Source organism: Geotrypetes seraphini, chromosome 11 (genome assembly GCF_902459505.1).
Source record: "Geotrypetes seraphini chromosome 11, aGeoSer1.1, whole genome shotgun sequence".
Taxonomy (NCBI): Eukaryota; Metazoa; Chordata; class Amphibia; order Gymnophiona; family Dermophiidae; genus Geotrypetes; species Geotrypetes seraphini.
Genome location: NC_047094.1, coordinates 39,101,084 through 39,114,465, shown reverse-complemented (window position 1 = coordinate 39,114,465; position 13,382 = coordinate 39,101,084). Strand labels below are relative to the sequence as shown.

The following is a 13,382-nucleotide window of genomic DNA, read 5'->3' as shown; positions in this document are numbered from 1 at the left end:
AATGTCTCACCTATTGCACTAGAACAATGGTTACATACAAACATCTACCATATATACTCGACTATAAACCAAGATTTTTTGGCACAAAAATGGGGGTCTTGGTTTATATTTGGGTCCCACCCCCCTCCTGAACCTGTTGCAGACCTCTGCTGGGCCTGCCTTGAGACCTGGTGGTCCAGTGGTGGCCGGGAAAGGAGGGATCTCTCCCACTTCCTGTCCCAGCCAATTCTAAGAATTTTTATCTCCATCCTGCCTCCTCTGCATACCTTTAGTATCCCTAGTGGTCCAGCGGTGAACCTTCCTTCGCACCTGCCACTAGCTGATTGGCTGCCACGAGTTCACAGGAATCCTTCTGTGTCAGCTGCGAGCCACATGCGGCTGCAGCTTTGCAAAGAAAAGTGTGACTGGGAGGGGGAGAGCCAGCCAGAGGAGGTAAACACCAGTGGGAGGCACGCAGGGTCAGGGCTTCCGGGTCAGCTCCCTCCCTCCTTTCTTCCTTTCTCCAAAGTTTGTTCTCCCTCCCTTCCTTCTGTGTCCCAGCACGACCTTACCTCTCTCTTTCTGTGCCTACTCAACCCTCTTCCTCCCTTCCGTGTTCCAACATGCCCTCATTGTCTTTCCCTCTGTTCAGCACAAATTTGTTCTTCTGTGTCTCCTTCTAGACTGGTACAGTTCTTTACTGATGGGTAATATCTCACTGTGACCAGCAGGTGGAGACTGAGACCAAAACTTGGTTGTAAGTATATTAGCTGAGGCTCCCCCTCCCAACTCAGTCTCTCTCAGTCTTCGAGCAGGTGAGATTGAAAAACTTAAGGCTCCCTCTGTTAGGGCTATTGGAATTTGTTAGGACTTCTGGTCCCCTTTTTTGGTGCCGGACGGAGCTTGGACGGGTCCTGTTTGGGGGGTCCATTCGACTTCGGGGGTGTCAAACCCAACGGGTCTTGTGATGGGTCCCTACCGCCCTTTCTCCACCTCCCCAAGTTTTTGTAGAGGTGCCTCAGCTGGCAGCCTGTCCACTGATACCGGTCAGGCCTCTGGCTTAGAGAGCCAGTGGAGTCTGTTCTGAAAAACAACAAATAAACAAAAATAAAAACAACAACCCAAATCCTGAGGCTGTGCCAGTCTAAAGGGCTCTTTCCCTTTAAAATTGCTGTATTTTACTGTATTTTTCAACGAACTGGCATTTACTTTTCAGCTAGGTCGCATGTGGAGCAATGATCACTTTGCAGGAGAAAAAGTGCTCGTGCACCAGACGCGAGGCACTCACGGTCGGCCTGTGCAAGCACTGTACAGGCTGGAGTGGTGGAGGATACTCAGCGGTATCGGATGCCAGCAGCCAGGAAATCCCGCTGCAAGTGCCTCACGAGTCAGCAGCAGACAGCGGAGAAGCCAGGACTTCCCTTGCCACACGGAGGGATTTCCCCAGCTGCTGACGGTCAGGGTAAAAAGGATTCCCTTCCACCAAAGCTGCTGGGGACTCCCTTACCATGGCTGCCGGCTTGCCTACTTTAGCGGCTGGAGTGATTCAGGCCTCTCAGACCCTGTAAGCCTCCGGAGCTGTTTTTGGCTGTTTCAGCTCCGATTTTGGCGGGAAGAACCTCCATTTTTTCCCTAGCCTCAATTGACCTTCCCCCTGTGTTGGAAAGACAGGGGCAGGTTTCAACTGGGTACCCTGCTGTGGCAGGGAGTCCCATGGGGCTACAAAGGGATTTTTCCCCCCAGATTTTGTTTTAACCCTAAGTAAAGCTTATTTGCATGAGGCTGGAGGTCCCGCTTCCGCCCGGGGGTCTCGGGGGAAGAAGTGTTTGCCCTTGATGTCCTCTATGGTTTGGCCCCACACAGCGCCTGTTTATCACCCTCTACTTCTCTCATCCAAGCGGCCGCGGATCTCTTGAAACAATGATTTTTCTTAGGAGGAGCAACATTTGGAGAAAGAGGACCTGGACCTTTGGGGTGACCACCAGGATCCTCTCAGGGGAACGGGTTCTGCCGGCGGCGGTTTTGCACTTCCATCTGCTGGCAAGGATGCATCCATGGTGCACAATCTTCAGCGGGACGAGCTTCACGAGCTTATTCTTTAGGTGTTATCCAATTTAGGTTTTGAGGACACCAAACATGAGCCCCGCGGGTGGTGGACCCCTTACTTAGGGGGATCCGCTCGGCTTCCTGCTCTTTTCCTGTGCATCAGGATATTCATGATATTGTGCTCGCTCAGTGGCAGGTGTCGGAGGCCCCTTTTTGCTTTGCGCACTCCATGGCCCCCCTGTATCCCATCCCAGAGGGGGATCGGGACACCTTAAAGTCACCTGTAGTGGATGCGGTGGTTTCAGCCATCGCGAAGCAGCATACTGTGCCTGTTGAGGGCGGCTCTGCGTTGAGGGACCCTGAGGAGCGTAAGTTGGAATCCCTCCTTAAATTTTGATGTTACTGCCCTAGTAGTCCAGGTGACGATGTGCGGCAGTTTGGTTACTCGGGCTTGTTTTCAGTACGCCAAGTGTGTCCTTGACCGGGAGTCTGATAACTGGGACTTAGTAGAGCAGGAAGAAACCAAGATTGAGATGGGTGCTTCTTATCTCTCGGATGCCATGTATGACCTATTGCGAGCTTCAGCTATGTCTATGGCTCTCGGGGTGGCTGTGCATTGTACCTTATGACTTCAGGTAGGTGGAGACTGAGACCAAAACTTGGTTGTAGTATATTAGCTGAGGCTCCCCCTCCCAACTCAGTCTCAGTCTCTGAGCTCCTGTGTGTATTCCCTCCTTGGCCACTGGTCAGTCAGGTAATCCACTGAATAGCAACACATCCAGGTCTTGTGATTCTAGTAACTCCGGTTTGGCCTGGTCGCCCTTGGTCTGAGGATCTCATCCTTCATCAGCAGGATGAGAACCTCCAGCTCCTTCCATCACTACCTTCGGAGTCAGGTGCCGGTGCCCATGGAGAACCCATCTTGATGACTTTGCAGGACGTCTTCTTGGTCCTCTCGTCATACTTTTACCCAGTGCTTCCGGATGGATGTGGCGGCTCGCTTTGATACCGTTTTTAGGATCTTGGGGTTGACGGCAGGCTCTTCTGTCCCTCACTAGCTGATACCATTGCTTTGGTATGTCACCTAGCTTATGGAAACCAGAGTGGACGTAACAGAATAGAAGATTAGGCTTTTACTTTCGATAATCTTTTTTTCTGTTAGTCCCTGTAGGATTCCTTAAGACCAGACCTCTCTGTATACACTCAGTTGTTTGGAATAGCCTGCTGCTTTCTGCTTTGATTATTTTCCTTGCAGGCTTGATGACTTTCCAGCCAGTTGACTGAACCTGTGGAGAGTTTCCATTTCTGTGAATATGTTTGACTAAAGGTTGTTTCAGGTGGGTGCTCCTTGCACACAGCAGGTTGGTTCAATATTTGACATGGAGGGGTGTGGGTGGGTAATAAATATTAAATCCTATAATGTATAAGAGTATTTAACTGTTTTTGATGTATTGGGAATGGAACTTTTGTAAGGGGAGGGAGGGGTTGGGAGGGTTTTCTAACTTGATATCAATTGTTTAGATACTAGGAATAGTTCATAATATTCAAAATATTATAGAATATAGGTACTGGCTGAAAAGTTATATTTTTAATGATATATGAAAGTTAATCAAGTGTATATTTATAAGTTCGAATGATTTTCCTTATACACTTGTTGTAATATGTAAAAATGAATAAAGAATTTTTTAAAAAAAAAAGGTTGGTTCAATATTATTTCTCAATGTTTTTCTGAGTTGCCTTTGTGCCTTTTTATTATGCCATGTTTTGCAGTGCAGACCATTTTAGAAAATGTTTGTTGCTGGGGATCTTCCCTCGTACCCTTGCCATGGATTTGTTCAGGTATGTTACTTGGCTTTGGGACAGCCTGAGAGCTTGCAAACATATCCAGCTAAGGGGGTGGAGCATATGCTCAGAAAAGTGTTTGAATTTCTACAACTCCTGGATTGCGGGTTGAGACTGAACACCTAGCATATGGAATCCTACAGGGACTAACAGAAAGAAGATTATCAAAGGTAAAAACCTAATCTTCCATTCTATTCCCTCCCCATCTCAGCATCTCTTTCCCTCACTCCCTTCATTGTTCCATCCTTTGTCCCAAGTTCATGCTCCCTCCCTCCTTCCTTCCTCCAAAGTTTGTTCTCCCTTCCTTCCTTCTGTGTCCCAACGAGATCCTACCTCTCCCTTTCTGTGCCTTCTGGAAGGTTGCTGGGAAGTTTTCTATTTTGGGGCTCCATCAATGTTATCCATCTGTGAGAATATGCTGTCCTGCTTATCCTTGGAGAAATGGTTTTAATAGCAGAATAATTAACCCCACTGTGAAAAGACTTCACCTATAGGCAATTTAGGCATACCTGAAAGTAATTCATTCTATTTGACAATGTAACAACAAACCCAGGATCATTAGGAATAGTTTTATCACAGAAGATGACATCAACACGATGATACAGGTCTCTGAAATATTCCTTTGCTGTTGGTAGTTCACTGTTATCATTTTCTGGGTCATCTCTACAAAATACACAAAATTACAAGAAAATAACAAATAAAATAGGATATACTGTGTTTTTAAGTATTTTTTAAATATTTATGACTGGGGGAAGTAAAAATTTAAAAATATTCACTTACTTCTGAAACACTATAATGTCGCCATCCATAAGCTCATCAAGTGCTTTATCAAGAGACACATCATAGTCTTGAATTCTTTCAGTTAAATTCGGTTTTACTTCCTATAACAAAAAAAAAAAAAATGCTAGTCAGAAAGGAAAGAGGAGAATATAAGTGCAAAAAAAAATCTGCTGTAGAAGTACACACACTGTCACAGAGCTTTAAATTATCTGTCCATCATCCACAACTGTGGCTGTGTTCTGAACATTAGAAAATTGTACCAAAAGATTGCTACTGAACTCAACAACAACAAAAAAAATAAATATTTCCAGAGCAGACTTACTAAGAGCCTGATAGACTTGCATGTATTATTAACAGGTTAATTAACATTAAAAGAGAAATTTATGAAATTTAATTTTTACCTAATTTCCTTTCCTTGATCTCTGCTAGACTAGTCCCAATATGTGGGTTTGTGCTACTCTGCCATTAGACAAGAGTGCACAACTCTTCCAGTAGCATCACTGCTATATCAGGAGTGTTGCAGCCCTTGAATTTGCCAGAAATAGAAACACATAGTAACATAGTAGATGACAGCAGATAAAGATCTGTAGTGTCCATCCACGCTGCCCAACAAGAGCTCAGAATAGGTTACAAATCAGATACTCAAGCCAAGGGTCACAAAGAGCAACGCAGGGTTTGAACCCACAACCACTACACCACATTAATAATAATAATAACTTTATTCTTCTATACCGCCAATAATCGTGCGACTTCTAGGCAGTTTACATTTGAACAGAACTGGACAATCAGCGAGTTACAATATGCGTCCGTCTTTACGGAGGAGGATACCGCAAAAATACCAGAAGCAGTGAAAGTGTTTAGTGGAGTAATAGAAGACAGCCTCACCACAGTTGAAGTGGAGTTGGACCAGATATACTACCAGATCGACAAACTTAAAAGTGACAAATCCCCTGGACCGGATGGAATTCACCCGAGAGTTTTAAAGGAATTGAAGGTTGAAATCGGAGAGCTATTGCAAAAACTTGCCAATCTGACAATCAGAACTGGACAGATACCAGAAGACTGGAAGATAGCGAACGTCACGCCAATTTTCAAAAAAGGATCGAGAGGGGAACCGGGCAACTACAGACCTGTGAGCCTTACATATGTCCCTGGAAAGATGGTTGAAGCACTGATCAAGGATAGCATAGTCCGGCACCTAGATACACACGACTTGATGAAACCCAGTCAACATGGGTTCAGGAAAGGGAAATCATGTTTGACGAATTTACTTCAATTTTTTGAGACCGTGAACAAGCAAATTGATAGTGGAATGCCGGTGGACATAATATATTTGGACTTCCAGAAGGCGTTCGACAAAGTTCCACATGAAAGACTTCTCAGGAAACTACAAAGCCATGGAATAGAGGGAGATATACACAGGTGGATAGGCAAATGGCTGGAAAACAGAAAGCAGAGAGTGGGCATAAATGGGAAGTTCTCAGACTGGGAGAAAGTGACTAGTGGTGTGCCCCAGGGCTCGGTTCTTGGGCCGATCCTATTTAATATTTACATCAATGACCTGGAAGAAGGAGTATCCAGTGAGATCATTAAGTTTGCAGATGACACAAAGCTATGCCGGGCAATCAGATCGCAGGAGGATAGCGAGGAACTCCAGAGCGACTTGTATCAGTTAGAGAAATGGGCAGAGCAATGGCAGATGAAGTTCAACGTGGAGAAATGCAAAGTAATGCATTTAGGTAGTAAGAATAAGGAACACGAGAATAGAATGTCAGGCGCAACTCTGGGTAAGAGCGAACAAGAAAAGGACCTGGGTGTACTGATAGATAGGACCCTGAAGACATCAGCACAATGCGCGGCAGCGGCAAAGAAAGCAAACAGAATGTTAGGCATGATAAAGAAAGGAATCATGAGTAGATCGAGGAAAGTCATAATGCCGCTTTATAGAGCAATGGTCAGACCGCACTTGGAATACTGTGTCCAACATTGGTCTCCCAACCTAAAGAAGGATATAAAACTGCTGGAGAGGGTGCAGAGACGAGCAACGAAGCTGATAAGAGGTATGGAGAACTTGGAATATGAGGAACGACTCAAGAAACTGGGACTGTTCTCCCTTGAGAAGAGGAGGCTGCGAGGGGACATGATCGAGACTTTCAAAATGCTGAAAGGCATCGATAAAATAGAGCAGGAAAATAAATTATTTACATTGTCCAACGTGACACGGACAAGAGGACATGGTTTGAAGCTAAGGGGGGACAAGTCCAGGACAAATGCCAGGAAGTTCTGCTTTACACAGCGAGTGGTAGACGCCTGGAATGCTCTCCCAAAGGAGGTTATTAAGGAATCCACTGTGCTAGGATTCAAAGGCAAATTAGATGCACATCTCCTTACGAGAGGCATAGAGGGATATGGGTGACTAAAACTACATCAGGTGTATACCTGACTGGGCCTCCGCGTGTGCGGATCGCCGGACTCGATGGACCATGGGTCTGATCCGGAGATGGCAGTTCTTATGTTCTTATGCATATAGTCAGTGAAATTACAGTATGTAGAATCTTGAAATACAGCGAAATACAATATACAGTTTGTTAAGTATTTTCAGAGGGGACATGTTAGAAATAGGAGCAAATTACAAAATACAGTTTGTTAAGAATTTCGGAGGGGCATTGGATAGAAATAGAATAGAAAATGATTAGCAGAGTTACTGTTTAGGTGATATATCAGTCGAAAAAGGCAGGTTTTTTTGACATTTCTAAAAATGTCATAGGTCTGTCTAGAAATAGTAGCAAATTACAAAATACAGTTTGTTTAGCATTTCAGAGGGGTATTGGATAGAAATAGAAAAGAAAAGTTTGTTAAGAATTTCGGAGGGGCTTTGGATAGAAATAGAAAAGAAAAGGATTAACAGAGTTACTATTTAGGTGATATATCTTGTCAAGTAAGGCAGTTTTTATGGCTTTTCTAAAAACGTCGTAGGTCAGTCTCGCTCCATTCGACAGTGTTGTCCATGGCTCCCCCTCCTGCCTTCCGTCTGCTGCAGTCCACCCGTGCAGAAACAGGAAGTTGCGTGTCATTGAAGATAGACCGCGGCAGGCAAAAAGCAGGAGGGGGAGCCATGTACAACACTGCTGAATCACTGAAGCCAGCAGATTTGGCGGCTCCGGAGGGAAAGACATGCTGGGCTGTGAGGAGAGAGGGACCGGTGCTGGAGGGAAAGGCAAGCTGGGCTGTGAGGAGAGCGAGATGAAGGGAGAGGGGTTGGACCTGGAGTAGTATGAAGGAAGAGAGAAAAAGATACTTGAAGGGAGAACCGTTGGAAAGAGAGATGGAGAGATGGTGGACCTGGGGGGATGGAGGGAGGCAGGCAGACAGGGGAGAGAAGTTGTATCTGGAGATGGAAGGGAGGGAAAAATGTTAGGCCTAGGGGGTGGAAGGGAGAGAGAGATGCAGCATCTCTTTTTTTTTCCTTCCATCTCATTGTTCAGCATCAAGGGGGGAGGGAAGAAGAACAACAGAAAAGAGAGGGAACAAAATGTTGGACCAAGAGGAGAGAGGGGGAGACATAGAAGGAAATAGGAGGCTGGGAAAGGAGTGAGATGGGAAATGGGAGAGCTACAGAATAAGAGAAGATGAAAAATTGATAGGTAGCTGAAAATTTAAAAAGGAGAAGGATGAGAAAGAGGGCGAGATTTGAGTGGACAGAGGCAGAAAAGAAAAAAATGAGAAAAGTTGAAAGGGAAAAATCAATATGTTGGAGACAAGGACTGGCGCAAGAGAGAAAAAAAAATGGACAGCAGACACTGGAAAGAGAATTAGAAGATAGACAAAATCAGAAAGAGAAACTTGGACTAAAAGCAAAATGACCAGACAACAAAAGGTAGAAAAAATAATTTTATTTTCTGTTTTGTGATTACATTATGTCAGATTTGAAATGTGTATCCTACCAGAGCTGGTGTTAAAACAGCAAGCGTGAACCAGGATCTAGCCGGCGTGGGATTGGAGAGGTTGTATCCCTATACTTCTACTAAGACTAACTCCCTCCTGTGCTGGCATGCAGCATGGGTTTTGGCGCCGGCAGCAGTGATTGATCCGACGCTCACTGAAGTCCTGTGAGCGTCCCACGCTGTGCGTCAGCAAAGGTGGGGGTAAGTATCTTAATAAAAAATCTAGCCCACGACTTAGCCTGTGTTTTAGATTTCGACCCCTTATGTGATTTGAGTTTGACATCCCTGATCTAGTCACTTCATATTTCACTCTGGATCCAACATATCTTCATAGGTCTGATATATATATATTTTTTTAATGTATCTTCATATATTGCAGAGTCCAATAAATCACTATCACAGAAGTCTCCAAGTTTATTTAACATTTAATATACCGCAATGGAAAAACATCTATGCGGTTTACATAAAAAACCAATAATAAAAGTAAGATGGAACTACAATATCATTAATAAAAGCAAGAAAGTTAAGAAATTAAAGGTTAAAAACCGATTTTGTGCTTCTTGTTTCATACTGGTTTATGATGGGTCTCTTATTCCATTTTGCAAATCATTGGATAATGCATTTATAAACAGAAAGATTTTTAATGTTTTAAAGCATTCAAGATTGTGTTCTGTTCGAATGTAATTTGGAAGAGCATTCCAGAGTTGAGGACCAATGACTGCAAAAAAACGATCTCTAGTGGATGAATATACTATTTGCCTAATCAATGGAATCACTAAAAGGTTTTGCTGTAAAGAACATAGTGTACTGTATTTTTCGCTCCATAAGACGCACCCACCTGTAGAGGAGGACAAACCAAGAAAAAAAAATTCTGAACCAAATAGTGTGCCCTATACTCTGTCCCCCTTCTCGTGGCCTAGTACTTTTAAATCATCCTTTCAGTACTTTTAGATCACCCCCACCAGTACTTTTAAATCAATCATCCCCCCAGTACTTTTAAATCATCCCTCCCCACCGTACCTGGTGGTCCAGCGTGTATCCCTCCCTTGCTAGCGGTACACAGGTCAGGAACGCGGATGTCAGGAGCAAGCTTTTCATGCTCTCACTTGGGCCCGCACCGCTTTCTGAATGGCTGGGGTCAGTTCTCGCGACTAAGTCATTTAGAAAACAGCGCAGGTCCAAGTGGGAGCGCGGAAAGCTTGCTCCTGACGTCCGCGCTCCTGACCTGTGCACCGCTAGCAAGGGAGGGATACATGCTGGACCACCAGGGACTGCGATGACGACAATGGAGGAGAAGGCGGCAGGGGATGGGTAGTTGTTTTAAAAGCTGCGGCTACGGTGGCGGCACCAACGACGACAGCGGGCGGGTAGGTGGGTGTTTTAAAAGGTGTGGTGGCATAATGTTTTAAAATGGTGCAGCTACGGCAAGCAGGCAGGTGTTTTAAAAGGTGCGGCGGCGGGGTATTTAAAATGGTGCGGTGGGGGTGTCAAAACTGTATCTTCGCTCCATAAGACGCACCGAGATTTCCACCCCTTTTGGGTGGAAAAAAAGTGTGTCTTATGGAGCAAAAAATACAGTATATACTGATGAGTAAGGTATTAAATAATTATCCAGATATAGTGGCAACTGATTGTAACATGTTTTGAAAACCAGAAGTATAATTTTATATGTCAGACGATATTTTATCAGTAACCATGTGTCGATTTTAACAACGGGGTCACATGGTCAAGTTTCTTTTTCCTGTTATTAATTTTATAGCAAATCCCCGGGTCCGGACAGAATCCATCCAAGGGTTCTGAAAGAATTAAAGGAGGAGATAGCGGAACTACTGCAGCAAATTTGCAACCTATCCCTGAAAACAGGAGTGATTACGGAGGATTGGAAGATAGCCAACGTCACGCCCATCTTTAAAAATGGATCAAGAGGTGGCCCGGGAAACTACAGACCGGTGAGTCTTACCTCGGGAAAATGGCGGAAGCACTGATAAAAGAAAACATCGATGAACATTTGGAAAGAAATGAACTTCTGAAAACAAGCCAGCATGGTTTCTGCAAGGGGAGATCGTGCCTAACTAACTTATTGCACTTCTCCGAAGGAATTAACAAACAGATGGACAGAAGAGACCCCATAGACATCATATACCTGGATTTCCAAAAAGCCTTTGACAAGGTGCCTCAGAGCATCTACTCCGGAAACTGAAGAACCATGGGGTGGACGGAGACGTACAAAGATGGATCAGAAACTGGTTGGCAGGTAGGAAACAGAGGGTAGGGGTGAAGGGCCACTACTTGGACTGGAGGAGGGTCACGAGTGGTGTTCCGCAGGGCTCGGTGCTCGGGCCGCCGCTATTTAATATATTCATAAAAGATCTAGAAACAGGGACGAAGTGTGAGATAATAAAATTTGCGGACGACACCAAACTATTTAGTGGAGCTCGGACTAAAGAGGACTGCGAAGAATTGCAAAGGGACTTGAACAAACTAGGGGAATGGGCGACGAGATGGCAGATGAAGTTCAATGTAGAGAAATGTAAAGTATTGCATCTGGGAAACAGAAACCCAAGGTACAACTATACAATGGGAGGGATGTTAGTGAATGAGAGTACCCAAGAAAGGAACTTGGGGGTAATGGTGGACATGACAATGAAGCCGACGGCACAGTGCGCAGCGGCCGCTAAGAGAGCGAATAGAATGCTAGGTATAATCAAGAAGGGTATTATAACCAGGACGAAAGAAGTTATCCTGCTGTTGTATTAGGCGATGGTGCGCCTGCATCTGGAATACTGCGTCCAATATTGGTCGCCGTACTTTAAGAAGGATATGGCGTTACTCAAGAGGGTTCAGAGGAGAGCGACACGTCTGATAAAAGGGATGGAAAACCTTTCATACGCTGAGAGATTGGAGAAACTGGGTCTCTTTTCCCTGGAGAAGAGGAGACTTAGAGGGGATATGATAGAGACTTATAAGATCATGAGGGGCATAGAGAGAGTAGAGAGAGACAGATTCTTCAAACTTTCAAAAAATAAAAGAACAAGAGGGCATTCAGAAAAGTTGAAAGGGGACAGATTCAAAACAAATGCTAGGATGCACGTGGTGGACACCTGGAATGCGCTTCAAGAGGACGTAATAGGATTGGACAATATCCTGCTGGAAAGGGGGATAGAAGGGTATAAACAGAGGATCACTGCACAGTCCTGGACCTGTTGGGCCGCCGTGTGAGTGGGCTGCTGGGCACGATGGACCTCAAGTCTGACCCAGCAGAGGCATTGCTTATGTTCTTTGAGCAAGTTGATTACTAGAGTGGATGAGTATATTAATGACTGAAGGGAGTAAGAGATGAGATATTGAACATATAAGGCAAAGTTTATAGTAACTACATTGTAGTACTATAGAATGTTGTTGTTGAAAAGTTAACTTTGAATTGAAAGTGACTCCAATAATTTTTAGTGTTGGTCAAAAATTGAATAGGAACTTTTTTTTTTTTAATTAGTCCCATTCCCCCTCAAAAAAATATCTAATTCCAAAAACCAAAATGATCAAATAAGTCTTTAAAACATATCGTTCTCCAGTTCAATATAACTCCCCCATATATCATTAAATTTTGCCCATTGATTAGTTAAAATAGCCAAAAGTCTATATTTTTCACATACTAATCCTAAGCATTCCCTTACATCTCTCAAGGTAGTTACATTTAACATACGCCATTGCTGAGCTAATGTTAATCTGGCAGCTATAAATGTCAAGTCCAAAAGTTTAGATTTAACATCCTCTCAATCTTTTCTTCTTACTCCCAATAAAGCCCTTTCGGGAATAGGCTTAAGAGGAGTCTGAACTAATTTGCTTATATACTCAAAAACTTGCTTCCAAAATTCCTGGACCTTTTGGCAATCCCACCACATATGATAAAATGTACCTCTTTTACCACATCCTTTCCAACAGCTAGCAATACTCTGATTGGTATATTTGTTAATTAAAACCGAAGTAATATACCATCGTACTAGAAGTTTAATAACATTTTCCACCAAAATGGCAGCCCTCGCTGTCTGAAAAAGGTGTAATGTAATAACCTCCCACTCCTCTATTGACCATTCCTTCCCTAAATCTTTTTCCCATGCTTTCATATATGATATTTTGGTTATTTTGTCATCATTTATAATTTTATATAACCACGAAATACACCCTTTGGTTGCTGGTTCTCCTAGCCTTTTTTCAAATTCAGATTTCTTTAAAATTCCATCATTCTTCATTTTATATGTCAATATATAATTTTTTATCTGAAAATAAGGGAAGAGATCCCTCCTTTCTAAATGAAAATAATCCTGAATATCTGTAAAGGCTTTTACCTCGCCTTCAACTACTTGACTAAAACATACTAATCCTTTATCCTCCCACTTCTTAAAAATTCCCCCCTCCCTGCCTGGTTTGAAATCTTATGTATGCAATATAGGGGTAAATTTGCTTGTAAAGTTTGTCATCATAAGAAAATAAATTTTCACACATGGCCAGTCTTGCTAAGGATATTAAAAAAATCAGTGGGAATGACCTGTGGTTTTTCTTGTGCTTCAAGGACCTTTTTAATGACATCTAATGCATCTTGCTGAGGGATGGAAGTATACAGCGAGGAAACATCTAAAGTAGCCATAATAAATGGCCCTTTTGAAGTGTCAATCGAGTCCAATTTGTTCAAAAAATCTTTAGAATCTCGTATGAACGACTTACATTTTGAAACTTCACTCTAAAAAATCATCTACGAACCTTGAAAGTGGTTCAAGAAGAGAACCTCAGGTCGAT

General features: G+C 43.5%; 1 protein-coding gene across 2 annotated transcripts in view; it reads right to left on the bottom strand.

Annotated features, from left to right (window-relative positions):
• Positions 1 to 13,382, bottom strand: part of USP7 (ubiquitin specific peptidase 7) — a 396,159-nt gene that overhangs the window by 112,334 nt on the left and 270,443 nt on the right. For both annotated transcript variants that reach the window (XM_033962812.1, XM_033962811.1), the window contains exons 21-22: positions 4,648 to 4,748; positions 4,377 to 4,530 (exon numbers count right to left, since the gene is read on the bottom strand). In XM_033962812.1, the coding sequence (XP_033818703.1) occupies positions 4,377 to 4,530; positions 4,648 to 4,748 (255 nt within the window). The remainder of the gene's footprint in view (positions 1 to 4,376; positions 4,531 to 4,647; positions 4,749 to 13,382) is intronic.